At 39.6% G+C, this 27,525-nt stretch overlaps 3 protein-coding genes across 7 annotated transcripts in view; all 3 read right to left on the bottom strand.

Moving 5' to 3' along the window:
- Nucleotides 1-4,186, bottom strand: part of LOC130164141 (Fc receptor-like protein 5) — a 28,023-nt gene extending 23,837 nt beyond the window's left edge. Inside the window, exons 1-5 of the mRNA XM_056368634.1 lie at nt 4,056-4,186; nt 3,754-3,786; nt 2,324-2,593; nt 1,246-1,512; nt 447-716 (exon numbers count right to left, since the gene is read on the bottom strand). Coding sequence (XP_056224609.1) covers nt 447-716; nt 1,246-1,512; nt 2,324-2,593; nt 3,754-3,786; nt 4,056-4,092 — 877 coding nt within the window. The 5' untranslated portion in view covers nt 4,093-4,186. The remainder of the gene's footprint in view (nt 1-446; nt 717-1,245; nt 1,513-2,323; nt 2,594-3,753; nt 3,787-4,055) is intronic.
- A 1,952-nt stretch (nt 4,187-6,138) lies between these two features.
- LOC130164140 (titin-like) lies at nt 6,139-14,573 on the bottom strand. 2 transcript variants are annotated; one of them, XM_056368633.1, is made up of 18 exons: nt 14,133-14,573; nt 13,377-13,409; nt 12,855-13,121; nt 11,906-12,175; nt 11,558-11,827; nt 11,198-11,470; nt 10,827-11,102; nt 10,204-10,482; nt 9,811-10,089; nt 9,345-9,704; nt 8,894-9,163; nt 8,527-8,772; nt 8,155-8,262; nt 8,007-8,022; nt 7,806-7,903; nt 7,554-7,604; nt 7,051-7,113; nt 6,139-6,815 (listed from the first exon to the last, which is right to left on the bottom strand). In XM_056368633.1, the coding sequence occupies exons 1-18, from the start codon at nt 14,167-14,169 to the stop codon at nt 6,808-6,810; spliced, it is 3,204 nt and encodes a 1,067-aa protein (XP_056224608.1). In that variant the 5' UTR covers nt 14,170-14,573; the 3' UTR covers nt 6,139-6,807. The 2 variants fall into 2 exon arrangements, with proteins under 2 accessions (XP_056224608.1, XP_056224607.1); XM_056368632.1 differs by having other exon boundaries at nt 8,007-8,262.
- Nucleotides 14,574-15,137: 564 nt separating this feature from the next.
- On the bottom strand, nt 15,138-27,306 carry LOC130164142 (uncharacterized). Of its 4 annotated transcripts, none has more exons than XM_056368636.1 (19): nt 27,127-27,306; nt 26,184-26,255; nt 25,920-25,955; nt 25,426-25,689; nt 24,654-24,923; nt 24,282-24,557; nt 23,135-23,437; nt 22,199-22,459; nt 21,657-21,920; nt 21,247-21,360; nt 21,092-21,107; nt 20,904-20,992; nt 20,749-20,805; nt 20,547-20,588; nt 20,145-20,210; nt 17,620-20,024; nt 17,047-17,297; nt 16,627-16,725; nt 15,138-16,234 (listed from the first exon to the last, which is right to left on the bottom strand). In XM_056368636.1, the coding sequence occupies exons 2-16, from the start codon at nt 26,236-26,238 to the stop codon at nt 20,017-20,019; spliced, it is 2,121 nt and encodes a 706-aa protein (XP_056224611.1). In that variant the 5' UTR covers nt 26,239-26,255; nt 27,127-27,306; the 3' UTR covers nt 15,138-16,234; nt 16,627-16,725; nt 17,047-17,297; nt 17,620-20,016. The 4 variants fall into 4 exon arrangements, with proteins under 4 accessions (XP_056224611.1, XP_056224613.1, XP_056224612.1 ...); XM_056368638.1 differs by having other exon boundaries at nt 20,931-20,992; XM_056368637.1 differs by having other exon boundaries at nt 21,247-21,357.
- Nucleotides 27,307-27,525: the final 219 nt, after the last annotated feature.

Below are 27,525 nucleotides of genomic sequence, written 5' to 3'. Positions count from 1 at the left end.
AACTATGGAGAGAAAGAAGCAAATACACTCACCTGAAAACAGCCACTCTCACTGTTTGAGATCTATTTAATAAAAATCTAAAATCTCCACAATTTCAAATCTAAACTGACACTAAAAAGCTTCTTGTGTAAAACATGTGGTGGACTGAAGGATGACAACAAGTTTACAAACACTGGAACAAGCAGACAAACTCTTCTAGATGATAGAAATGACTCTGAGACAAGAAGCACCTTCCAGTCTCGTCTTGACTCTGTGCACAACATGAAGAGGGATGAACGTTGTGTTTTCTCCTTCATCAGAGCTTCAGGAGCGACTGACATTTAATCATTGTTTTGCTTCTATTTGCTGTTGGTATCAAAACGTCTCTTTCTTACACTGCTGATAAACAGAGGAAGAGATTTAAAGAATAAATGTTGTTTTATTCCAGAACAAATGACTTAACTCACCAGTTTCCTTAATGGTGACTTTACTGCTTTCTTGTGTGAAGAACTCTGGTTGTCCTCTCCTTCCTCTGCATGTGTAGACGCCTCCTTGTGTTATGACTGTGTTTGGTTGGTCTGTGTCTCCTACAGTCTCAGCTTCAGAAGAGACAGAGGTTCGTCTGAACCAGTCGTATTTCCAGCTGTAAGAACGATCCACAGAGCAGGTCAGTGTCACTCTGCCCCCTGCTGGTAGAACTGTCCTGTCTGCTGTCAGAGTGGCTGTGGGTTTACTTCCTGTTGAGTTTAGAGCAAAATAGAAAATAAGTAAATAATTAAATGTGATTTGCTTCAAGAAATTTATTTTGTTTTATTACATTACATTACATACTTTAAAAGTAAAAGACTTGAAATATTGTAAATAACATTTATCAGAGAATTTATTCAAACAATCAAACTGAACATCCACATTGTAATTTAGCTTTTACCACAATTTAAAAAATTATTAACTGTGTTAATCCAAAACTGCATAACAGATTCCCTCTAATTTATATTTATAATTCCCTTATTGAAAGACAAATGTATTGGCTCACAGCTCTTCCTGAACTCTTTTATCTTCTCTGCACTTTTCTCTTTGAACATCAATATTTCTGAAGTTACAGAAAATTGCATCGTGTCTCTTTTTTCATAATTCTGTTGTTACACTGAAGAAATACAGTTTATTACTGATCTACCTGGAGAGGACTGGGTCACTGATAGACAGATGAATGTTCACAACTGTCCTGTTTATATCAATGAAAACATTAAGAAAGACGGTCCAACTCACGTGATACTGTCAATCTCATGACCTGACTCCACTCTGTTAAGGAATAGTCTCTTCTACCTCTACAGCTGTAGTCTCCACTGTGAGACTCAGCAGCTCTGCTGATAGTGTATTCACTGTGTGATGGAGGATTGTTTGAGCTGGTTGTTCTCCATTCATACGTCCACCCAGTGTCTCCACCTCCCTGGATCTCACATCTGACAGTGATCTTCTCACCACTGTATATCAGAGATGAGCTGGGCTGCAGAGTCACAGTGACCCTACTGTAAACTGTTGACAGAAATACAGTAAGAAAATAACTAAATTTGTAAAAATCAAATGAAAATCATAGAGGTTAGTAGCACTATTTCTAATGGGAATCATTTTTATTGTCCTTAAGCAACAGCTTGAATTTTGTAGCAAAGTTAAAAAAAAACCCAAAATAATACAAACATGATTCAACAGCCATAAAAACAAAAAAACAGGTGAAAAACAAAAGTATGAAAACATATTAAAAGAAGCAATGAATGACACACACACACAGGCACACACAGACACACACAGACACACAGACACACACGCACACACACACTGTTTCATACACTATATACAAACAGGGATTAAAGACGAACTTCAGCAGCAGCCAGTTGAAGGAAACTCTTCACTGACAAGTCTGACTCAACAGCTGATCATCATCTATTTTATAGAAAAATATAAAAGCTGCTCTCGACTGGTTTTAACTCTGCACTGAAACATGACAGCAGCTCCTCAGATAAAACATGGGGCCGCTCTGTGTTCAAGAACCAAGACAAGGTCACAATGTCTCACGAATACTGTGATATGACAAATGTGTTTTAACCACCTGTAGATGTCAGTGAGAAGTGTCATTGAAGTATCTTCCACTCTTGATTTGTATTTTTACACGACCTGAAGAGAGACTAACAGTTTGTTTCTCTCCATCCTCAGAGGATTAAGAGCTGCTGCCATATTTTCATTTTTCCATTAAAACTCTCCTGTTTTGCTTCTGACACCAAATGACTCTTTTTTAAACGACTGACAACAGATCTGAACACAACAATGAATATTAAATGACTAAACTCACCAGTTTTCTGAATGTGGACTTCCTCACTGTTCTGAGTGAAGAACTCTGGGTCTCCTCTCCCTCCTATGCAGTGGTAGAAACCTCCCTCTGTGACAACCATAACTCCGTGTGCTCTAACATCTCTTACTGGATCAGCTGCAGAGTGTGAGTCACGTCTGAACCCGTAGTATTTCCAGTCATCAGAGCCGTCCACAGAGCAGGTCAGTGTCACACTGCCCCCTGCTGGTATAACTGTCTTGTCTGCTGTCAGAGAGGCCTTGGGTTCAGGTTCTGTTCAAGTTAGAAAACAAATTATTTTTTCATAACAGAGTGTACACCAACACACGTCTCAATCATAAATCATGTTTTGTTGAAGTTAACTGATTCCATCCATTCAGCCCCTTTGCGTCCACGTTTATCAGCTCACACAGAAGTGTAACACAGCAGCCAGCACAACATGCCACGACTCAAACACAGAGTATAATTACTTTCTGTGTAAAAATGAATCATATGACTCTTTGTTATTAAAATCTTCAGGCAGGACTGTTTTACTTTACTGTAGCTGTGTTGGATCTTTTCCCCCCTTCAGAGTTATCTGCACTGTCCACTTGTTCATTAGGCTGCCCTGTTGACATGATCAGATTAATGCATGAAAAAACTCTATCTATGAAAATAACAGACTCTTCAGTAAATGCAGTTTGACATTAGGGTCAGCACAGCATTTGGTCTCCCTCCTTCAACATGCATAGCCTCCAACAATGCCCAGACACAGTCAATTAGATATTTCACAACCACGTTTCTGGTCATTTCATATTGAAAATCCTCACAAAGTTTTAGTTGTTCTGGAGGCTCATACTGTCCCAACGTCATAGAGACTTTTCCTCTTGGTTTTGCCTTTCATTTGTCAAACATCTATATGTGCAATATTTGATCATTTCTGACTTTAACAGCTCCTACAGGTGAAACCAAAAGAAACTGTGTGGCAGTCAGCACACATGCCAACAACTGAAGTCAGTGAGATAATCTGTACTGCATGCAGGACACTGTGACAGACTCTGACTGGGCTTGATTCTGTCTTCATACCAGACTCATCAGTGCCCTCTGCTGGGTCACTACTCTGCCCTGTTAAGATGACCAGATGAATGCATGAAATCTGTATGAAGGTAACAGGCTCTGCCCTGAGGGTCAGCACAACATGACGACCTCGTACATGAACGTGCATCCAACACCAACCAGGAGAGATAAATATGCAAATATGCAATTTCACACTGTTGAGCACAACTGAAGTCATTTAATAATTTGAATTGATAAATAAAATAAAATGTAACATACATGATGAAATCTCAACACAAAGACGATATGATTAAGAGTGACATTGTCAGTAATAAGTCGGAGATTAATACTATATATAACATTATATAAGTGAGAAAAAACAGGAAGGAACTTGTTACCTTCAGCCTTTCCGTAGAAGAGTGTATTCAGCACTAAAATAAAGATTGAAACCTCATCAGACGTGATCAATCTGACAAACAGTCAAAATCTATAAACATAATACCCTAGTCTATATACTGTACATGCATTGTACTGTGTATTGTAATGTGTGCAAAATAACTAGCCCATTGATCTACTTACTCCACCACACTGAACAAAGATTAATCAACAACAAAGATCTCCCAAACAAAACCACCACCTTGATAAAATCATGAATCTGCCTCTGACAGTCACAGATGGTGAAAATGACTGATGTACTCACAGAATAAGGACAGCACACAGAGCAGAGTGTGCCCCATCTTCACATCCAGCACTGACACCGTCGCCCTGCTGCTCTGCTTCTGGGAAATGTTTCTACTTTACATGAATAATAACGAGCAAAAAGAGAGAGAGAGAAAGGGACGTACAGAGGAAGAAGAAGAAGAAGAAGAAGAAGAAGTTACATTTCATACAAATATGGGATCAGAATTTTTCTTAGCTCCTCCTCCTGAGTATAGCCTCTCTCTTCTTACTTCCGTGTCACACAATTCAGATATGTGCTTTAGGTTTGACCACAGACTACTTTGACCAATTTTCGCTTCCTGCCCACAGAAAAAGTTGTGTGTTTCTAAATATGTGTGTGATACATTCTCTCCATTGAGTATCTGATATAACATGTCGTCTAAACGTTTCTTATTCTGTGGTGGAATTGTTTGATCTACCTGCTTTACAACTGTGTTTCCTTGTCATCACTCAAATACTCAGCAATAACAGTTGTGGTGATGATACACACCGATCACACACAAGATTAAAACTACCTGCCTAATATTGTGGAGGTCCTAAGAAGAATTAAGTCTTATTAGAACTGGTGAAAGAAAAGTTCCTCTTTACACATTAAGATGTGCTGCTGTGATAGAAAGAAAAGATTGTGTCTTCATCACATTCACACACACAAGGTGTTTACAAGTAGATAAGAAGAAGTGTCATATCCTATACAGGATGTTTAACGTGGTAGAAATGAAGTCCAGTACAATGCATATGGACAGATAACATGATGGTCAATATTTATTTCTCAGTCTGAACTCTCATGAGAAGACAACAAGCAAAGCCTGAAGGTTGAGTTTGATAGATATTTATCATAAACGCTCCCACACTGTTCTTCATGTTGAACACTCTCTATCACCTTTGTCTGGTTTATTACATGTGATCAACTGGGTGTGAAACATGTCGTCTGCTGTCAGGACACATTGAACTAAAGACTGTTTCCTCATTTTTAGTGCAGCAGCTCCAAGTGAAAATGATGCTCTTGTGTTCAGTAAAGAGATGGTGCAGATAGTTGGTGTTACTCTAAACAAAAACGTAGACACTGAGACCGGAACAATGAAAACCTTCCTCACTGAATCATTTTCACCGTCCAGTGTTTGATGTGGCCTGTCAGTCAAAAACATGTTGAATGCATGAAAGACATTTGCAGTGTCACATGTAGCCTGCTGCTATAGTAACCACAGAAATAAAATGCAAGATGTCATTGTGGTGTAGTTACTACTCTGCAACTAGAGTCTGAGAAGAAGTAAGCCAAGCCTCTGCTTATCAACACCAGAAATAAACTCAGCTTCACAGCTTCCTTTAACACCTGCACCTCCTTTACATGCTTTGTTGACTGGCTCATCAGATCACATCGTCCTTCACGTTAGATACAAAATTAAACTTTAATTCATTCACATTAGGTGATTTCCAACCTGAATGATATTACTCCAGTGTAGACAGGACAGTCTGCTGTGAGCTGAGGACAGAAAACAAGTGGTTTGGCTTGAGCTGGAGCCTGTGTTTCCTCAGCTACAAAGACACAAACGTCACCTACAAGTCAGTGACATCATCACCTGTTCTTACTAAAGTCTCCAAATGTGTCTGAGCTTCACTCACAGATCAAACTGCAGCATGATGACAGAAGAAGAGGAGCAGAGACCAGCGATCACTCATTGTTGATTGTGACTATAGACTGTATATTGTGTGACACACGGTGACAGTGCTGTGTAGAACAAAACAACATGCTGGAAGCAGAAAGGACAATAAGGAAGCAGCAAGAAGAGATGCAGGTTCATGGATGCCAGAACAACCACCATCACTCTAATACAGTGTGCTGCGCCTGCAATAAAGAAGAAGAAGAAAAACTCTCTGTCGATTTATGAGAATAAACAAACATCAGGAAACTAAGCAGGCATGCTATTGTTAGCTTGTTAGCAGGAGGTATCATGACCTGCTCCATTATGAGCTTCATCTCCGGCCTCTCTCGCCTCAATTCAGATGTGGACTAGTAAAGGTGCACTAGTCACCATTTGTAACAGAAAATCCAACCATGATTGTTCACGTCACCTCATTATATTTATTTATAAACCCAATTTCTTTTAGAAGAAAAACATGAGATAAAGTAAAAATAAGTGATACAATATGGTGAAAAATAGATAATATTAAAAAATTATACAAATATTTATTTACAATCATACAACAACCCACATAAAGTCACTCAGTTTGTAAAAGGCAAACTTCTACAAAGTTGCCACATCTCTTCTAAGACAACAAGAGCATCCATTACATCTCATTTCCACTTTGAAAAACTGGCAAATCCATTTAAACGATTCCATATCAGAACAGAAGTGGTTGTGTTTATCCTGTAAGGTCTTGGCAGTCATAGCGTCATGACAAGCGAGCGGAGGTGTGTGTGAATAATGACCATTATATATGAATGTATAACATCACGGCTGACTTTAAAAGTACAGCAGTCCTACGCCGTCTAACCTACAGAATGGTTGCAACAAAGATTTACATAATGAGCATAAACACAAAAGCAAATCGTCTCAGCAGTTTTGTTATTAATGCTGGCCGTGTCTTTCTTTCATATGATTTGCTATATAACTGCACAGGATACTGTGTCTAACATTTGGATGGCAGCAGTTGTGCAAATGCTGTGAAGCGTTTCTTGAAACGTAAATGTTTTTTTCACGCTTCTTTTGTCTTCCTCGATGATGCACCTCTCTTTATGGACCTGGCACAAAATGACAACAACCACAAATTAAAACATACGTACATGATACATTTACCTGGTCAATGGGACATGTATTATGTAGTATAATGTTAATACAGTTTTACTGAATGTATTTGAAATTTGAGACACCAACATTGACTGCAATTCAAACTATACACAACCTTTAATTACATGAGCTTCTCTTGTATTTAATATTTTTAACATTTATATATATTTCAATATTTAATATTTGTACCTGCAGCTGCATCTGGATTCACATTATAGTAGTCAGACCTGTCAACTGGATCATCTCGGTTTCCTGTAATGGTCAAAAAAATAAATAAATAATAAAAATCAAGCTCTTTTACACTAAATGCAAAGTATGTGAGTAATTACATGTTTGTTCTGGAGCGGTTTTTCATGGTTCGGCCTCTCAGCTCTGATGAATGGAAATCTTAACACTGCAGCATCCACTTACATTTTAGATAACAGTGTGGCAACAGATTGTGTCAGGCCCTGCACTGTTTCAACATGACACCTCCCATTCACAAAGCCAGGGTCATAGAAACAGCCCTGACCTCCACCATGTTGAAATCCACATACCTTTCACCACGTAACACAATTATTAATAATAATAATAATAATAATAATAATAATAATAATAATAAAATTAGAAAAAGTTTTCACCAGCTTGGATTTTACTCAGTTAAAGTCAGACCGTTCTGGACTTCTCTGCACGAACTGAAGTTTATACTGTACCATTCCCAGTGTTTTCAGAGCCTCTGATTGATTCATAGACACAGACGTCACCTACAAGTCAATAAAAATGAATCCATGATAAGATTTCTAAACCTCAGGAAACAATTTTAAAGTACTAAGATTCGGTGTAACAGTTAAACCTGCAGCACAGTATTGTGTGATGTTATTGTTGTACATATAACAACAGGATATGAATATAGAAGAGGGGCAGAATTAGCTGTGACAGTATTCTAGATCAGACAGAGGGCTGACCGTGGAGAAGAGACGAGTATATTTGCTGTTGATTTGCATCTCGGTTGACAGTTTGGTCCGTAGCAGAGCCCTGGTCGATCTTTTCAGACTGGACGGGCCTGAAACATGTCGTCATAATAAGTAGTAAAAGTAAAAAATAAAGTAAAACATGTTACGCATTTCTGTCATGAAGAAGAGGAGACAAGAGAGTGTTGTACCAACCTGTTGCAACACGGATCTGTGAACAGGACAATAATCATTACGTTGCATGATTTTGAAACGCAAACTGAATCACTGCTCCATGTCGTGACAATGATTTTTGAACAAGCAGGGAGTAACTGATCTACAGCAAAGAAGGAAAAGGTCTCACTCTTTGACTTCCTGCACCAGCACAACAGTAGCAGCAGCAGGAGAACAACCAGCGCGACACCACTAACCAGCCCGACGACCAGCGGCTCGGGAGATGAAGAGCGAGACGCTGCAATAATAAATAAGAAGGATTGATCAACTTCATCTATGACAGGATTACACAAGAGGAGACCTCAGTTCAGCGTGTAGTGAGCCACACGACCCAAAGCAGAACATGAATTTTTAATGTGACTCCTTCAAATATTTTTTGGTGGCAATCATCAAAAAAGAGAAACATTGCACTGTGCAAGGCCACAAAGATAAGTAAACCACACCACTTCATTTACTTTACTTGGACAGGCCCATTAATGAAGACTGTATAAATCACACTCACATTTTACTGACATCCAACTCTCTGGTGACTCATTTCCTGAATGTTCACACTTGTAGAAACCTTCGTCTGACTTTGACACCGCAGAGATATTCAGCACCCCACTGTCGTCATTGTGGATGACGTTGCCATTTTTGTAGAAAGCGAAATTAGAATAAAATGAGAGTCCTGGCCTCAATTTGCAGTGAAGAGAAACAGAATCTCCCTCGTTCACGGGATGGACGGGGCTCACCAGGATAATAACAGAATCTGTAAAACCATTAAAAAAACAAAAACATGACTAATATTAACGGCCTGACATCAAATTAATTGCGTCACAGTCAGAAACAGTAGAACAAAGACAGAAAGAATAAATGTAATGAAAACCTACAACTTGCAGTGATGTTGACTGCGTTGCTGAACTGTCCTGATCCAGACTCACACCAGTACGCATCATTCCTGGGTAAGAGACCATGGACGTTGCAGGTGGATCCAGTCCTTGTCGTAGAGCAGTATGAAGAGTATGGCAGGGAGCTGTCATCAGGAAACCTCTTCACTCTCCACTCAGTAGAGTTTCCCTCACAGCTCAGTGAGACGGAGTCAGACGTGAAGTGCTGCGCTCCGCCAGGACTCACTGTGAGAGACGCTGCTGGATGAACATCTGGAAAACATGCACGGAGTAAAACGAACAACAGAGACAATATAAGATTTAAAAAACACCAACACAACGACTAGTTTGGTTTTATTGTTTTTTTATCTTTTTAAAGCAGTTTACAAGATATGTTGCTGACAAAAAAAGTTGGACAGACTTAACATCTGCTTTATGAGGGAAACCAACTCACCTCCAGACCAGACAAACTTTAGTTTACTTGTCTCAGTGTAAATCACTGGGTCTCCTCTTCCAGCCTTACACACATATCCTGCTGTGTGTGTCTGACCATGGACGATGTAGGAATCCTGTTCAGTCCCACTGCTGCTTCCAGGGAGCAGCTCATAGCTGTAGGAGTTGTAGTAATCAAAATCTATCCAGCGTCCACGTACAGAGTGGTAGCGGTTATACATGTTGATTTTGGACAATCTGGGAACAGCCTTGTACCAGTAGAACCTCCATCCTGCAGATGGATGTTTAACCTCACACTTCAGAGTTACTGAGGCTCCAGGACTCAGCCATGATGGAGACACAGTGAGGACAGGTTGTGATGCTACACAACACAAACAGTACAAACACTTTCCTTCAAAAACAGTATCAAGCACAAACTTGGAGACATTAATGGTTTAATTGCGTGAATGAAATATGACTTGACTTACTGTAAGATACTGTGAATTTGAAGGGAACACTCCATGCTGTTGAATTCTGTTGTGCACTTTTCAGTCTGCCCTTACACCAATAGTAGTCACCACTTTGTGATGAAGACGACAACCTAATCCTCTCTTCATTGTTGTTTGAAAGTTTATATGAGCTGGTTGTCATCCATTCATACGTCCACTCAGTGTCTCCTCCCTGGATCTCACAGCGAAGTGTGATTGTCTCTCCTCTGTATATCTCAGGCCAGTTTGGTTGCACAGTCACAACAGCCCTGTTGCTGACTACGGATGTTTAAAATTCATAAATAAAAGGTACAAAAATGGCAAATTGTTATATCAGAATCAACAATTTCATTGTCTCAATAAGCTTTTACAAAAACTCTTTACCACACTCACCAGTTTTATGAATGTTGACAGGGTCGCTGAACTCTGTGTAGTACACTGGGTCTCCTCTTCCTCCTCTGCACCAGTAGAGTCCTTCCTGTGAGACACTGACTTCTCCACTTGAGTGGGAAGCAGCATCTTGTGTCGTCAGTGGTTCAGAGGTTTTCTCGCCTGTGTACCAGTAGTATTTCCAACCAGATGATGATGGGTTCACAGAGCAGGTCAGTGTCACCCTGCCCCCTGCTGCAAACGCTCTGTTGTCAGCACTCAGGTTAGCAGTTGGTCTGTCTGCTGATATATATATGAAAAAAACATTGTTACTGTCCCTGTGATTAAGTTCAATTTAAGTAACTTCTAAATATGAAATAATAAATAATTCATCTCATTCTGTACTCTTGTACCATGTCCATAAAAACCGCCCAATGGGTATTTATTGTGTGTTAATGTGGCGTTAGATCAGTGTATTAATGACTTTTCTGCTTGTCCTGAACACACACCTTTGTGAGGCATGTTTCTCCTCTATGTCAGCCACAAAAAAAATAAAATAAAAAATTAGGAATAGAATAAATTTAAGAAACAAAACGTCCCATGTCCATATCTTCCTAGGACAAGCCATAAAACACAGTCTTCCTTACCAGAAACTGTCAACGTGATGACGTCGCTCCACTCTGTCGAGGAAAACAAGTCCCGTTTGTCTTTACCCTTACACCTGTAGTTCCCACTGTCGGACACAGATGCACTGTCGATCCTGTATTCATCGTATGCTGAAACCGTACTGGACTTGGGTTTGCTCCATTCATACTCCCACTCGGTGCTTCCACCTCCGTGAATCCCACATCTAATGGTGATGGTCTCACCAGTGAATACCAGAGGCCAGTTGGGTTGCAGGAACACAACAGCCTTGTTGGAAACTGTTCACAAATAGAAACAGAAAAACAGAAGAAACTAGTCCCCGAGCACTGATTCTTCATGTTGCATTGCTCCAAACTGAAGCACCAACACTTACCTGTTTTCTCAATTGTGACTGACTCGCTGTTCTCTGTGGAGAAAGCTGTGTCTCGTCTCCCTCCTCTGCAGTGGTAGATGCCTCCATGTGAGATACTGATAACTTTGCCTGGTTCACCAGCTCTTATGGCCTGAGCTTCAGAAGAGTGTGAGGTACGTCTGAACCAGTCGTATTTCCACTCAGCTGAGTTTTCCACAGAGCAGGTCAGTGTAACGTTGCCATTTACCGGTAAGGTTCTCTTATCTGCCATAACTGTGGGCCTGGGTTTATGTGCTGTTCATTTAAATACATTATTGAAATACATTAACAAATGAAATCACACACAAAAAAAATTGACATTATGACTGAAATCTGACTTACATGACACTGTAAGTGTGAAGGCCTGACTCCACTCTGTTGAAGAATACAAGTCTCTTCTAGCCTTGCACCAGTAGTCTCCACTGTAGGAAGCAGAGGCACTGCTAAGCCTGTATTCACTGTGTGTGGGAGGTGCGTTTGAGCTGGTTGTTCTCCATTCATATTCCCAGTCGGTGTCTCCGCCTCCCTGGATCTCACATCTGACAATGATCATCTCACCGCTGTATATCTGAGTCCAGTTGTATGTCAGGGTCACATAGGTCTTGATGGGCACTGTGCACACCAAAAATACACAGTAAATATTCAAATATTCACAGTGATGAATGCATTAAAATAAGTTACTAAACTTACAAGTTTTCTCAATGCGATGCATATCACTGTGCTTTGTGAAGAAAACTGGGTTTCCTCTTCTTCCTCTGCACCGGTAGATGCCTTCGTGTGACACGCTGACAGAGTTTTGCACACCTTCCGTTACCATCTTAGTTTCATGAGAGTCTGGGTTACGTGTGAACCAGTCGTATTTCCAGTCCCCGGAGCCCTCAACAGAACAGGTGAGTGTCAGAGTGCCACCTGCTGGTATGGATGTCCTGTCTGCTCTCAGAGTGGCCGTGGGTCTGAGTGCTGTTTGGATAAGAATATAGTCATAATTAATCATAAATTAATCCAAGATTATTTTTCTTATATATATTTCTCATAGTACATTTCTTCAAAGTACTTATTGGCTTGCTGCAGTACTGTAATGATTTGGACTGTAGGATAGCTTTAACGGATCAGTCTTCAGACTGAAAACTCCAGTCTGCTGCTTTCACATGACATACTCCTCTCAATGCAACATGTAATCTATCCACTGCACCCTTTGTTACGTGGTAGTTACTTAACCTGTCACTCCTCACTCATTTCCTGGCAGGCTTGTTGTCACACTGCTCAGCTAAAAGCCGACTGAACTTCTACAGCGGTTATTCTTGTATTCAGAGCAGGAACACCTATGATTTCATATGACTCATTTGAATTTTTTGTTTCTGTGAATTGTCTACATCGTGAAAATCGAGTTATTACTCCGTGCACAGAAGGCGACTTTTAGCGAATATATAATGCAGATGACAGCTGGCTACATTAGCTGCGATGGGTCATGGCGTAAAGCGGGCTCCTGTAGTCACACTGCTGTGCGCGGGCCTGGATGCACACACGCTAAACTTGACAAGGCTGACTATCTGGTTCTAACTAGAATGATAATTTCAACATGTCTGTGCGACAGGTGATAGTAAACTTCACAGCAGTGACAATAAATGTGATATCTTACCTGATACAGAGAGAATGACCTTATTACTATGTTTTGTAAGATTTGTTGAGCCTTCGTGGCGGCCGATGCACTGATAGTCACCGCTCAGGTCTTCCGTTAGCTCGAGCGAGTAGGACTTCCTCGAATTGAAGGAGACAATCTGTTGACCATTCCAGGTGAATTTGTAATACCAGTCAGTGTCATTTCTCTCATTCATGTCACATATGAAGGTCACGGACTCTCCAGTAAATAAATAGGATGATCTTGGTTCAAGGGTCAACGCAGCATCTACAACCCAACACAAACATACATACGACTTAACACAGTTAGAAACAGTACAACCCAGAATTGTATTTAGGAATATGCAATTTCTTTCTCTGAAATGCGACATTATTCATATACTCATTTGTTGTCAGATGAAATTAAACAATACAAACATTAATAACACCCGAAGCAAAGACAAAGTGATCAGGAGTAATAAAGAGGTATAAAGATACATCTTGAGTGATACATAGAAAAATAGAAAGAAAGAAGTTGAGTCACCTTCAGCCTGTCCACAGTAGAGGAGTGGCAGCACTAAAATAAAATAAAGAATAAAAGTGGTATCTCATCAGACATTATCAAACTGGGTAAATCATCAAATACAGTAGGGAGAACTGTTTCGCAATCAGAAAGTGGACTCTGGTAAAAGTAGAATTAAAGTACTCATCAAAGTTAAAAAATACCTGAGAAGCAAGTAACTTAATAAATGAGAGAAAAAAGTGAAACTGTCTTTTACCATGGACACTACCATCATTTCAACCACAGATGCATGGTCTTCTTCTCATGGAGAGGTGAACATTAAATACATTGTTGTGTTTTTTGTTTTTATTTATGTCTGTTATGAAAAAGTAAATATAAAGTTTGTTAAAATGTTACACAGATAATTGCAGTATTGATGTCTCAAGTCTCAGCGCCCTTTTACTGAAAGGGATGATGAAACATCTGTGGTTGAAACATGACATCAGTCATGTTCACATGACTGATTTAAAATTAGACAATTTTTTTTCATGTGCAAATTTCAGGCATGAAATAATTAGGTATAAAGAAATGATTAAAGAGTAATATTATTTTTCTCTACAAGTCAAGATTAAAAAGCATGTTGCATTAAACTACAATAAGCTTAATTTACTCTAAAGAAAAAGTCACTTAACTACATGTAACAGAGTAAATGTTACCACCCACCTCTGCAAACAGATAATAACCAGTGGCATTTAAAAACATGTACATTCAAATGGTGAAAGTGTTTGAAGTACTTACGGAATAATGACAGCGCACAGAGCAAAGTGTGCCCCATTTTCACATCCAGCACTGACACTCTGTCGCTCTGCTTCTGAAAACCCCACAGACTAATACTGCAGCAGGAAGAGAAACAGGGAACTGTGGGGGAAAATATTCATGTCGATATGAGCGAAGAGGTTTTCTACCACTTCTTTCTCTGGGTTTAGCCCATCTCAGGTTCCTTCTTTTTCTTTGCCTTTTTACACAGAACTCACGCCACTACTCTGGGTTTTAACCACTGTGAGCTTCCTGTCGAGCCACCACAGAAGAGGCGCCACACGGCCCCTGCACATGAGACCCAACTAGGATGGAACTACACACTTATTGCAAGTAATTATTGAACATTTTGCATCATATGATATGTATCATAGTGGTGTGTTTTGTGTGCACACAGATCACAAGACAGCAACGATGGAAATAATGAAATGAAATATCTTAAAATGTTCTATCTATCTACAGCAGGCCTGTGTCAGAGGTCTTGATGATATGATGATGATTTCATATTGTGGAAGATAACTGAGACTTTTCAGTGAAAAAAGAGAATAAACATAAGGTACAATCTTAAAGATACAGTATGTAGCATTTTTCTCATGTAGTTGAAATTGCTCTAAAACATATTTCAGTGTACCAAAGGTCAAAGTGTGAAGTGGAAACTCATGGCTGTCCTTCAACATGTCAACACACTTCTGGTCTACCACTCCTCCATGTCGCCATGGCTGACTTTCCTCCTACATTGTATAATTGAGATAATAATGATTGAAGTCCCTCCTCTGCTCCTCATATGGAAGGTAGAGGGAGACGCTGCACATAAAAATTGCCGCATAAAATGTAAACACTTTTAAAGAACACACAAAGTGTCATCGGCTTCGACCATGTCGTCGTCACAGCACAGCTGGAAGAAGGACATAAAAAGGAGAACCGTGTGCTACAGTAGGTGTAATTTTAAACGTGTGCTTTCACATTTACTCATTTGGCAGACGTTTTTATCCAAAGAGACTTACGAGTGAGGGACATCACTGAAGCATCAAAACTATGTTTCGCAAAATATTAAGAAAACTGCATTTAAATTTACATCAGTGGTGAATGTGATCTTGGAAAGGTGGCGAGCAGTGAGCAGAGAAAAGCCTCCAGTTCCCACACTAAGGTGAAAACTGACTTCTGCTTTGAACACACAGACAAAAGTTCATTTCAATCTAAATATAAATTGATTCTTTAAACAAAACAAAACTCAATTCTCTACACTGTCCTGTTTGGACAGTGTAGAGAATTAAGTTTTCTCAAATAACTGCAACACAGTGTAGTGTAAAGATAAGTAGAACAGATAATATAATATTGTAGTTTGTAGCATAAAATTGGGGTAAAACATTCAGCGTTGAAAAAGCACCAAAGATTTTTGTTTTTCGAGGACTTTTCTGGTTTTCTGTCACTGTCCATTTGTTTGAATTTTTCCAGCAGTGCACCTGTGAACTATGGGACACCCAACTGTGCGGAGAGGATTACATGAAGAATTACATGAAAGCAATAAATAAATAAAACAAGGAGCTGACCGTTTTTGACATTTATTGCTCCCAAGAAGCTTTAAAGAACACAAAAGGAACAGCTGAAAAAATGACATGCAATACCCTATTGATTGATTTTAGAAGACACGCAGGAAGACTTTCATCTGTTCTTTGATGACAGATCATTACTCATTGAAAAATGAGTTGTGGATATCAGGGATCCAGCATTGGTCATTTAATACAAAAACAAAGGGTGTCTTTGAGGCTGCACAATCAGCAGAGTGCTGAGACTCTGTCACCTCAAACTGTCATGCATTCAAAGCTTCCTATAAAAGCTTTAAAAGATAGCGGCAAAATAAATGTACTAAAAGATAAATGGTATGCAGAAACACTTTTTTTTTTTTTTTTTTACATAATCTGCTTATTCACTGTATAAAATAATGAGAATTTTGACATTTGAAGAGCAGAGTTGCACATATTGGTTATATAAAAGCTGCACGTATGGTCCACACGAGAATGTAGTCTTCCATAGTGGCATCCATCCTTATTTGGTTTTTGTTGATTTTGTATTTCTTTAGAGATCTGTGAATAACATTATAATTATCCCTTTAAAAACTGTAGAATAAATCCTTAAACAATTCAATATTTTCAATTCAGAATTAACATTTTCATTTTCCTATAAATGGAAGATGAATAGTTTGAAATATTTCCCAGTGATCCAGTTCCAACACAGCAACACAACAGTGAACCGACTGACAAATTAAGGTGGACTTAACTCCTTAACAGTGCAACATTATTGATAAAACTAAAATGCTATATACATGTTGATGCATCAGCATTAATGATTTAATTTTTCAAATCAAAAACATGTTGTCAGATGGTGTTGTACTGAATCCTGATTGATTATTATCTCATGTCATGACATCAGAATGCATGTGTGTACAGAATTGAACATTAGAGTAAAAAAGTCTTACCCTTGGGTTTCCTATAGCAACACAGGAGCAGGAGAATAATGAGTACGACTCCACAAACCAGCCCAATGAGCAACGACAGAAGAAATAAAGGTCCTGACACTGCCATAAAAAATATTAAATAATAAGTATAAATACATGTTGTGTTTTTATGCAGCATCACCATTCACCTGCACTGTACACATCTACAGCTTACACACAGAAATATAGGAACACGGATGCAAATACACACTGGCACAAACAATGGTTTACTTACCAGTATATCATTCATTTGATTTCCAATAATTTACTTTTGTGTATTTTTAGATTTCATTTCCTGTATGATTTTATATTTCTCCCTTAAAAACCCGTATGTATGAAACAAGTTCTCCTACACAATTTAAAGCGTTTCAGTTTCAGAGGAAATCGTTGAATTGTACTCACATTTTACCGACATCCAACTCTGCTGTGATTTTTCTCCCGAATATTCACACCTGTAGAAGTCTTCATCCGACTTTGACACCGCACTGATATTCAGTTTCACCCTGGTGTCGTCTTGGATGATTTTGTCACTGTGATAGAAAACCATGCGGGACGGATACCGCGCCCTCTTTAATTTCTGTAATTTGCAGCCAAGAGTAACAGACCCCCCTCGGTCACAGGATGGGCAGGGCTCACCAGGATAACACCTTTATCTGTTAAAAAGTCAAGCTCAGAAGCTCAGCTTTAATTCTGATGAAACTCTTCTATTTTGTACAGCTATGTAACTTTTATTACAACTTTTAAAACGACAAACAGAAATAAAAAAATTAACTAGATGGATGGAAATGTAATTCCTAGGAGACAGGGCTGCATCAAGATTTATTTTGCTGCTCGATGGTGGTGATGAAGACTAGACTATATAATTATAACAAGAACAAGCATTTCATTTTCAAAGGAGAATAAATGAACGAGCCTAGTTAAAGTAGGTTGAGTCTACAATAAGTCTATTTAGAAAAGAAATTCATAAAAACTTACCATGTACAGTGATGTTGACTGCATTGCTGAACTCTCCTGATTCAGATTCACACCAGTACACTGCATTACTGGGGTTGTAAGTGTCAGGACTCACTGAGAGAGACTGATGGATGAACATCTGGAAAAGATATGAGTTCAAACAATTTCTGTTATGATTTCATCTCTAGTTTGGCGATTTAGGGACAAATGAAGAAAGAAAGATGTAAGAACAGAAGGAAATAAAGATAGGGGGAAGTTCATGTTCTTCATAGTCTTCAATATTCACACAAATCCTGTGTCAGTATGACAGGGGGTTCAGGGGCTACGCTGATGTAAAAGAAAATCAGCCTCATCAAGTATATGTTAAAATCACTGAGTGAGTTGGAAACTACATGTTTGGACTGGTGATGGCGTCATTGTCCTCAACATAACTTGATCACAGTCAAACAGCTGAACAGACTGACTCGGTGACAAAACATCTGCTTCTTTAAAGAAAGAAATTAAAAGCCAAACTCACCTGCAGACCAGACAAACTTTGGTTCACTATACATAGTGTAAATCACTGGGTCTCCTCTTCCAGCTATACACACATATCCTGCTGTGTGTGTCTAACCATGGACGATGTAGGAATCCTGTTCAGTCCCACTGCTGCTTCCAGGGAGCAGCTCATAGCTGTAGGAGTCATGTATATCTGACCATGTGCTAAAAATTCTCTGGTCATATCCGTAATCATAATTGGTATTGTCCGTTAGATCAGTCCCACTGCTGCTTCCAGGGAGCAGGTCATAGTTGTAGTAGTGGTATGATCCATCATGAACAACCTTGTACCAGTAGAACCTCCATCCTGCAGATGGATGTTCAACCTCAACCTTCAAGCTTCATCTAAATGCCGTCAAGAGGCGGGTTCAAATCCAAAATAAAAAATAAGCAAACATTCTCAAAATTCATTATAGTGATAAAGAAACAGTCATAGTAACATCTCCCAACAAACACTGTGCACAGTAGCCTATGTACAGTCTGGAAAGGTAACCTGTGTTTTGGTCTTAAGTCTCAATGATCATTGTGAAACTGTGCTGGAACAAATATTTATTGATGCATAAAGGATCAACTGAACTTCCACCTGAACATCCAGGTGAAAAAACCTGCATGTAGTACCTAGCGATTCATTTTTAGGAAGACGAAGAAAACAGGATGTGATGTCGGATAAGAGTTTATCGCATACAATAAATTAAATGTTATAAACAGATTTAAAACTTTAAGTGACAACATACAGTGCATAGATATTAAAAGGGCATATTATATTACTCGTACTCGTTGTCTCCCACTAATCCAGATCGGGGTCGCGGAGGCAGCAGCCTCAACAAAGAGGTCCAGAACAGGATCCCGAGATACTTAAACTCCTCCACCTGAGGAAGGACCCCCCCCCCCGACCCGGAGCGGGCAATTCACCCGTTTCCGGCTGAGAACCATGGTCTCAGACTTGGAGGTGCTGATCTTCATTCCAGCCGCATCACACGTGGCTGCGAACCGCCCAAGCGAGAGCTGAAGGTCGGTGCTGAATGAAGCTAAGAGGACCACATCATCCTCAAAAAGCAGAGACGAGATCCTCCCGCCACTGAACCCAAACCTGTCCACCACCCGGCTGCGCCTAGAAATTCTGTCCATAAAAGTTATGAACAGAACCGGTGACAAACGGCAGCCCTGACGGAGTCCAACCCTCATCGGGAACAGGTCCGACTTACTGCCGGCTACGCGAACCAGACTCACACTCCTTTGGTACAGGGACTTGATGGCTGCTAACAAGGGGCCATCCACCCCATACTCCCGGAGCGCCCCCCACAGGGAGCCCCTGGGGACACGGTCGTAAGCTTTCTCCAAATCCACAAAACACATGTGGACTGGATTGGCAAATTCCCATGCTCCCTCCTGCACCCTAGCGTGGGTAAAGAGCTGGTCCACAGTTCCACGTCCAGGACGAAACCACATCGCTCCTCCTCAATCTGAGGTTCGACCCTCTTTTCCAGTACCCTGGCATAGACCTTACCGGGGAGGCTGAGGAGTGTAATTCCACCCTCTGGTCACCCCTCTTAAAGATGGGGACCACCACCCGGTTTGCCACTCCAGAGACACTGCCCCCGATGTCCACGCAATGTCCACGCAATGTTTTGGATATTATATTATATTATATTATATTATATTATATTATATTATATTAAATTATATGTTGTCTTTTCACCAAGAAAAATGGATTAAGTTCATATTATGTCTTTGCCATTACATAACCTGTACAAATGAAAGTTTTATATTTTGATAGCAGAGTTGCACAGAAGGGTTTCAGTACATAAAAGCTGAAAATATTTCCTAAATAAAGATGTCGTTTTCATGTTGTCACACATTCCAGCGGTTTTGTCGATCTCTTTATTGATCTGCAAGAAAACCGAAGGAAAAAAGAGATTGTGATGTCACTCAGAAATGAAGGGCGATCTCTGTCATTTCACGCGCATTATTTAACCCATATGCATGTTATGTTACTGCTGCATTATTACCATGAGTTGGTCCAACTTTGATTTCAGAATAAACTGTTTTATCAGCTGCTGCAGGAGCTGATCTTCCTACGAAAAGAGAGATGGTTCGATTGAAATGTTTCTCCAGTAACGTCTCAGTTTACACTGCTAATGTACCGGTTCATACTGTTTTCTTCAGCGATACAAACATTATGTAAAACAAACAAACAAAAAACAAGAGAAAATATGTTACAGGTTGCAATATTAGCTGCATTACATTGAAATGATTTGATAGTGGGAATTGCAAATAATGATAATGAGCGTGTGAAGAAATCTAATAAAGTACAACAAGCAAAAAAAATAAAACATCCATTTTACAAACACTGAAAAATCATAATTGTCTTGGATGAACAGAAATCACATTACACTGATTTCAAGCTTTACCTTTTTTGTGGAAGACCAACTGGGCATACATGAGTTTGTCATCTGAAACAGAAGCCATGTTTCAGCTTATACAGATGGATGGACAAAGATAAATAAAATGTGGCATGCCCTCATGTCTATGTATATGCCAGCACAGCAGAACAGTGATGAAAACAAAAACAGCTCAGGTTTTTTCTATTTACTGCATGTTTTTCTTACTCACTGTTTTTAGCGACGTTTTCAAGCTCAATTACAGAATATGTGACATCCCTGGATTCATCTGAAATGTACATATTATTTAAACATCAGAGATTGTCAATCATCAGTCATTTACAATCACCTTAATTGGTGATGAAATGCATCAGGATTATGGCTGACCATGGAGAGGAGAAGTGTATTTCCTACACTGGGTTTCATCCTGTTTCATCATGTGGTCTGTAGCAGAGCTCTGATTGGTGCTCTGAGACCTGGCAAGACCCCAACAGATATAATAAATAGAATATATTTAATGGGGAACCTGTAATGAACTGTTGTTATGCTCAAAATAAGAGAAGTGTTGTACCAACCTGATAAAGCATGAATCTGTGGAAAAGACATTTGCTGTTACATGGTTTTGTATTGCAAATTGTTCTATTGTTGCTTTGGCACGTAATTACATCTGAATACATTTTTCTGTCGACTAATTAGAGTGTAATCAAATATCAGAAGGGAAAGATCTCACTTTTTGTCTTTCTGTAGCGAAAAAGCAGCAGCAGGAGAACGATCAGTAAAAGTCCACAAACCAACCCAACGATCAGCGGCACAGGAAACCAAGAGTCTTCAGGTCCGGACACTGCTATAATGAATTATCTATATTATTTATGTGACTCTTCTCAGAGAGTTTCCATAGTGCTTTACAAAGACAGAGTCAAGGTCACGTCAAGTCTTAGCAACAAAAATCCAAGACTAAGAAACAATAACTTATGTTAACCATGAGCTTCCTTTTCAATAATAAAAACCATAATATAAAAACCCATTTCTCACTCACAATCTAAAAAGTTAACTTTCTGACTCACTGTTTACTTTTTCTATCTCAAACTGTAGCACAACTTACTGAACAACTGCTGAAGAATCTGTTTTAACCATACTCACATTTCACTGACATCCAACTCTCCAGTGACGCCCCGCTCCGCAATGTCCGCAGTGAAGTTTCTCCTTTACATTTATAAAAGCCTTCATGTGACCTTGACACTGCAGGGATGGTCAGCTCCCGTCTGGTGTCGTTTTGGATGAGTTTGTCATTTTTATAGAAAATCACATTAGAAAGGACATTTTCCGGCCGCAGCTTGCAGCTGAGGGTGACAGATGCTCCCTCAGCCACAGGATGGACAGGACTCACCAGGATAATACCAGTATCTGTGAAACGGAGATCGACATATATAGATTAGAGATCACACTTTCAATCTTTTCTAACTTTAGAATCAGCAGACATTGACCTGACATTTGGCTTGTACACCTACATCTTAATAGTGTCAAAGGGAGTGAGTGAAGCCACCAGTACTTTAAAAAAAAAAAACATGCAGTATTCCACTGTAAGACACTTTACTTTCAGATTATGAACTGAATCTAGACAGAATCTACTGGACACAAAATAAATTACACGAAGCAAGAAAAACAAATGAATAAAACTCGACCTGCAGTCATGTTGACTGCATTGCTGAACTCTCCAGATCCAGACTCACACCAGTACACTGCATCAGCGTACTGTAAACTATGAATGTTGCATATTGATCCAGTCATTCTCCCCCAGTCAGAGCAGGACAGGTAGTCACCCTCAGCAAACCTCATCACTCTCCACTCAGTAGAGTTTCCCTCACAGCTCAGTGAGACAGAGTCAGAGGTGAAGTGCTGCACTCTGTCAGGACTCACTGTGAGAGACGCTGATGGACGAACATCTGAAGAACAAACACAGGAAGAAAGGTCAAAAACTTATTTTCTTTAGGTTTATTGTGGTTTTAATCTTGTATTGTTGAGGATAAAACAAAACAGTGTTGAACCAGGGCAAACAAGAATGTGCACGCATAATATAAGCACAGGGTTGATATACTATATATTCCTGCCAGCTGCAGGGGGCAGTAATGCACCCTGAAAAGTTGCCCCAACAAAAGAAGACAGAAAGAGGACCTGGAGCTAAAGACGCAGGTTTAGAAATGGTTGAATGTAAATGAAGCTGTGTGTGTTTGGTGTTTTTCATAGTTTTGTCTGAAGCAAGTTACCGTTATTGAAAGTTACCATTATGAGATTTGACAAATACTTGATTGATTGATACTCAAAGTGCTTTGCACATATTCCTATTAGTTCACAACCCAGTCTACCTCCTGAGCTACGGACGCTCTACAATGTGCACTGTATATGAAAAGTCAAAATAGGTTTTAGTTTTTAAGACACGTTTGTAAAAAACTGGAAAGACCAAAGTGAACAGAAAGGGCGGGAAACCAAAAAACAAACATTCAAACTGACCTCCAGATGAACGGGGCTATGCTCAGGCCCTATCCATGTGTTGGGAAACTAAATGTCTGGGCTGATGACACCTGCCCCTATAAAGAAATCAAGGACACTAACAAACTCACCTCCAGACCAGACAAACTTTAGTTCACTAGTCTCAGTGTAAATCACTGGGTCTCCTCTTCCAGCCTTACACACATATCCTGCTGTGTGTGTCTGACCATGGACGATATAGGAATCCTGTTCAGTCCCACTGCTGTTACCAGGGAGCAGCTCATAGCTGTAGGAGCGCTGTGATCCATCAGGAACAGCCTTGTACCAGTAGAACCTCCATCCTGCAGATGGAAGTTCAACCTCACACTTCAGAGTTACTGAGGCTCCAGGACTCAGCCATGATGGAGACACAGTGAGGACAGGCCGGGGTTTATCTGGTGAGTTTCCCACATTGTAAACATGTTAGTATGTTTTGTTGGTGGATTACATACAATGTTTTTATCCTGCATAGTGTATATATGATTTCTCTATTTCTGTCTGTCCTCTACATCTACATTATAACAGAAAGGTGAATGTGTACTCTACAATATAAATGATTTCAGCAGAGATCAATAATGACTGATGAGATATGATCAAACTTACTGTCAGATACTGTCAAACTGAAGGAATCACTCAACTTTGTTGAAAACTGTTGTGCACTTTTCACTCTGCCCCTACACCTGTAGTCTCCACTGTGGGATGATGAAGCAGAACTAATCCTGTATTCATGTTGATCTGAAGGTTTGAGTGATCTGGGTGTTTCCCATTCATACATACAATTATATAAATAAAACCTTATATAATACATTTTTTGCATATAATATCATTAATTAATATGAATTAATATTATTAATTCATATTAATATTGCTGACCACACAACTGTAAAATGAAGACATCACATAGTTGTCAGCTACAGTATTTGCTAAAAAGGATCTAACCAGTTGTATGGTAAAACACTGTTGCACTGGGGGATGTTACATGTCTGCAGCTCTTTGTGACAATAACACTTGATTTTGAGACTTCTCTGTCAGTTGTGTTATTAGACAAAATCAGTGACCGGTCGACTCCAAAGTGTTTTTCTTTCTCCTGATTCTTTGCAGTTTACTTTGATCTATTGGAGTAAATCTGTGTATCACACACTACAGGTTCTCTGAATTATATTACTCCAGAAGCTGCAGTTTGTCCCTTCTGTATGTTGACACACCAGGAGATGAAAGAATAAGAAATGTATGACTTACGTGATACTGTTATTGTGATGCCTTTACTCCACTCTGTTGAAGAGTCCTGGTCCCCTCTGTGTGCACCCCTACACGTGTAGCTCCCGCTGTAGGACGGAGACGCACTGATGCTCCAGTAATTAACGTATGTCCATCGTGTGCTCGACACGGGTGTTCTCCATTCATACTCCCACTGAACGTCTCCTCCTCCCTCGATCTCACACCTGAGAGTGATCGTCTCACCACTGAAAATCTGACGCCAGCTGGGTTGCAGAGTCAAAGTGACCTTATTGGAAACTGTTGACACCAGAAATATAAAATCAACAAAGAAAGTTTTGAAATTGTAATCAGGAATGCATGTCGTTTTATTCCAAATAGAATCATTGAACTCACACGTTATCTTAATGGGGACCACATCACTTGCATGAGTGTAGAAGACTGGATTTCCTCGACCTCCGGTGCACCAGTATTTGCCTCCTTGTGAGATATTGAGCTCTCTGTTTTGATCACCATATCTCATGGTCAGATCTTCATAAGACCCTGAGGTTTGTCTGGACCAGTAATATTTCCATTCAGCAGAGCCGTCCACAGAGCAGGTCAGTGTCACGCTGCCTCCTGCTGGTATGGTTGTTGTGCCTGGCAGCAGTGTGGCCTTGGGTTTATCTATAAGAAACAAAATCATGTAAATTATCAAATAAATAGGACAGGATATGACACACCACATCAATCTGCTATTTGGTTTTCACAAGGGAAACATTTCCTTAATTTTGTGGTAATTCTTGAAAGGCCACAAATACTGATGTGGAGCGCTCAGCCGTGTACTTCTTCTCCTTTTTTTTAAATTTTATTTGTGATTATTTTATCCACATTAGCTGATGTTTAACAGCAAATAGTAATTCTGGATTACACTGAGTCTGCTGAGCTTTTAAAAGACTGGCACCATATTTTTCTGTGAGGAAAGTAGCAGGGAAAAATACAGAGGCCCTGGTCAAAGTTTCAAGATTCAGGGTATTTTAAAAATGTTTACAACATATGATTGAAAATACAATTAGACTTATACTGTTACTAGACTTTACACAACTCGGGCAATCATATGAGCTGGGCTCCTGCATGAGTGCTAATGGTCATGGGAAAGTTTCATGGTGATAAAACACTGAGGACTCACCTGATACAGTCAAAGACATGATGTTACTGCGTTTTATTTCATATGTGCGCCTGTGGCGAGCAAAGCACTGGTATTCACTACTGTAGCCTGTCCAGAGATGTAATGTGTAGCGTTTATAGGAATTGTACTGAACAAATTCCCAGCTATCCTTCTTGATTTGGTATTCCCAGTCTGTTTCCTCTCTTTCCTGCGTGTCACATATTAAGGTAACAGATTCTCCAGTGAAGAAAGTGGACCAGTTGGGCTCAAGGGTCAGTACAGCATCTGGAACACAACACGGACATTCATACAACACTACACAGTTAGCAACATAAAATATCTACTATTCTAGTCACAATCTATTTGTTCAATCTGTGTGGATGCATGGATTGACATAGTGAATACACTGACAACAGAGAAGAAAAAGCAACAGAAAGTGCTTAAAGTGATGCAGTAAGTGGACATTCATCTTAAGTGAGAACAGAAAAAGAAAAGAAAGAAAACTGAGAAATTACCTTCAGCATGTCCAGAGTAGAGGAGAGTGATCAGCACTGAAATAATGGACATTATCGGAAAAACAGAAACCATCAATGAACAATAACCAAAGCAGATAGCAGAGCTTGCATCAATGGCACCTATATTGGGAAATATCAAGGTATAAAATTTAGCAAATCACTGCAAAAAACAAACATGCTGATTTCAAGTAGTGTCAGGAAAACTGAATGAACCTCTGGAAGTCTGTTCTTCCCACGTTTTCCTCAATCTACATCAATACTCACAGAACAACCCGAGCACACAGGGTGAAATCTGTCCCATCCTCACACCCAGCACCATCACGCTCAGATGTTCCTCTGCGTTGTAAAGAGAAAGCTTGAAACTGAAGCAAATGAATAGAAACTAGGGACTGTGGAGAAACAGAAGTTACATTTCATATAAATATTCCCCAGGTTGTTTTTTTTCCCCCCAACTTCTTCTTCTTCTTCCGAGTTAAACTTGCCTTCGCTTCCTTCCCTTTTACTCAAAGCTGACACAACTAAAGACTGGATTTACACTTCTTCTTCTGTCACTGCACAAACAGACGAGTTTGAATTTAATGCAAAGCAATCAAAGCATCTCACAAAAATACCTGCCATTTTACCTTCAGCATTTTCTATTGTGTTGCTTTGTGAATTTGATACTTTATAAGCAGACGCTCCTCGCGTACATAGTGCCTGTATTGTGCTTGTGTAATGAGTACACATCTTTGCATGCATATACACAACATCCATGCTTTTGATCAATCAAATTTTAACTCTAATGGTAAGAGACAGCTATAAAGTTCACTATGAATGTGTTTCAGCTTTTTCACATTAGATTACAACATCACTTATGGTGGACGAGCCTCGAGTATGACCAGCTCTTAACTGGGTCAGAGTTTAGCAGATATTGTGCGATTGCTGAAGTTTAAAACTGCCTGTGAAAATTGCTGAAAAGTAATAGGGAGGTTTGAATGACTCGTTAGGCTGCATGGAGAGAGTCATTTCTGTTTCCTTCCTGTCATCCTGAAGGCTACTGTGGCTTCGCAAAGTATTGGCAATTCCTGATACTGCTGTAAAGGCTGCTGCATGAATGATTCAAGATCAAAATACATAAAATAAACACAATATCTTCTTCAAATAAATTTACTACCGATCTACAGCACACAATTCTAAAGGGAGAGATGAAGCTAAGTGTCATACTCACTGTTATCAATTCAGTAAGTGCTGGTAATCCACTGGTTCCCTCACACAACAGTGAAGATTTTATCTGGAAATACGTTCATTGTTCAGCTGAAATCATAAAGTGGAGTTTCACTATAGTAAAAGAAGTATTCTGTTACTCCACCACGGACTCTCTTCACTTTGCAGTGAAATTCTTGTTTCAAACTTGGTCACAGCTTCTCTTACAGGAAGTGACTGAGCACGAGCAAAACAGAAATAGTCTCATGAACAGCAGAGATTGTGAAAAGCTGAAGTCCTGCCCCTAATTGTTCAAATTGTTCTGTCCAGTACAATAGTGGATTCATATTTCATTTAAAATACACAGACCGCGCACAGGAATACGCTTTAACTTTTCAGACAGACTGATTAAATAAACCCTGTA

Source organism: Seriola aureovittata, chromosome 23 (assembly GCF_021018895.1).
Source record: "Seriola aureovittata isolate HTS-2021-v1 ecotype China chromosome 23, ASM2101889v1, whole genome shotgun sequence".
In the NCBI taxonomy this organism is placed as follows: domain Eukaryota; kingdom Metazoa; phylum Chordata; class Actinopteri; order Carangiformes; family Carangidae; genus Seriola; species Seriola aureovittata.
The sequence above is the reverse complement of the archived record's forward strand: the minus strand, read 5'-3'. Positions and strand labels throughout refer to the sequence as shown.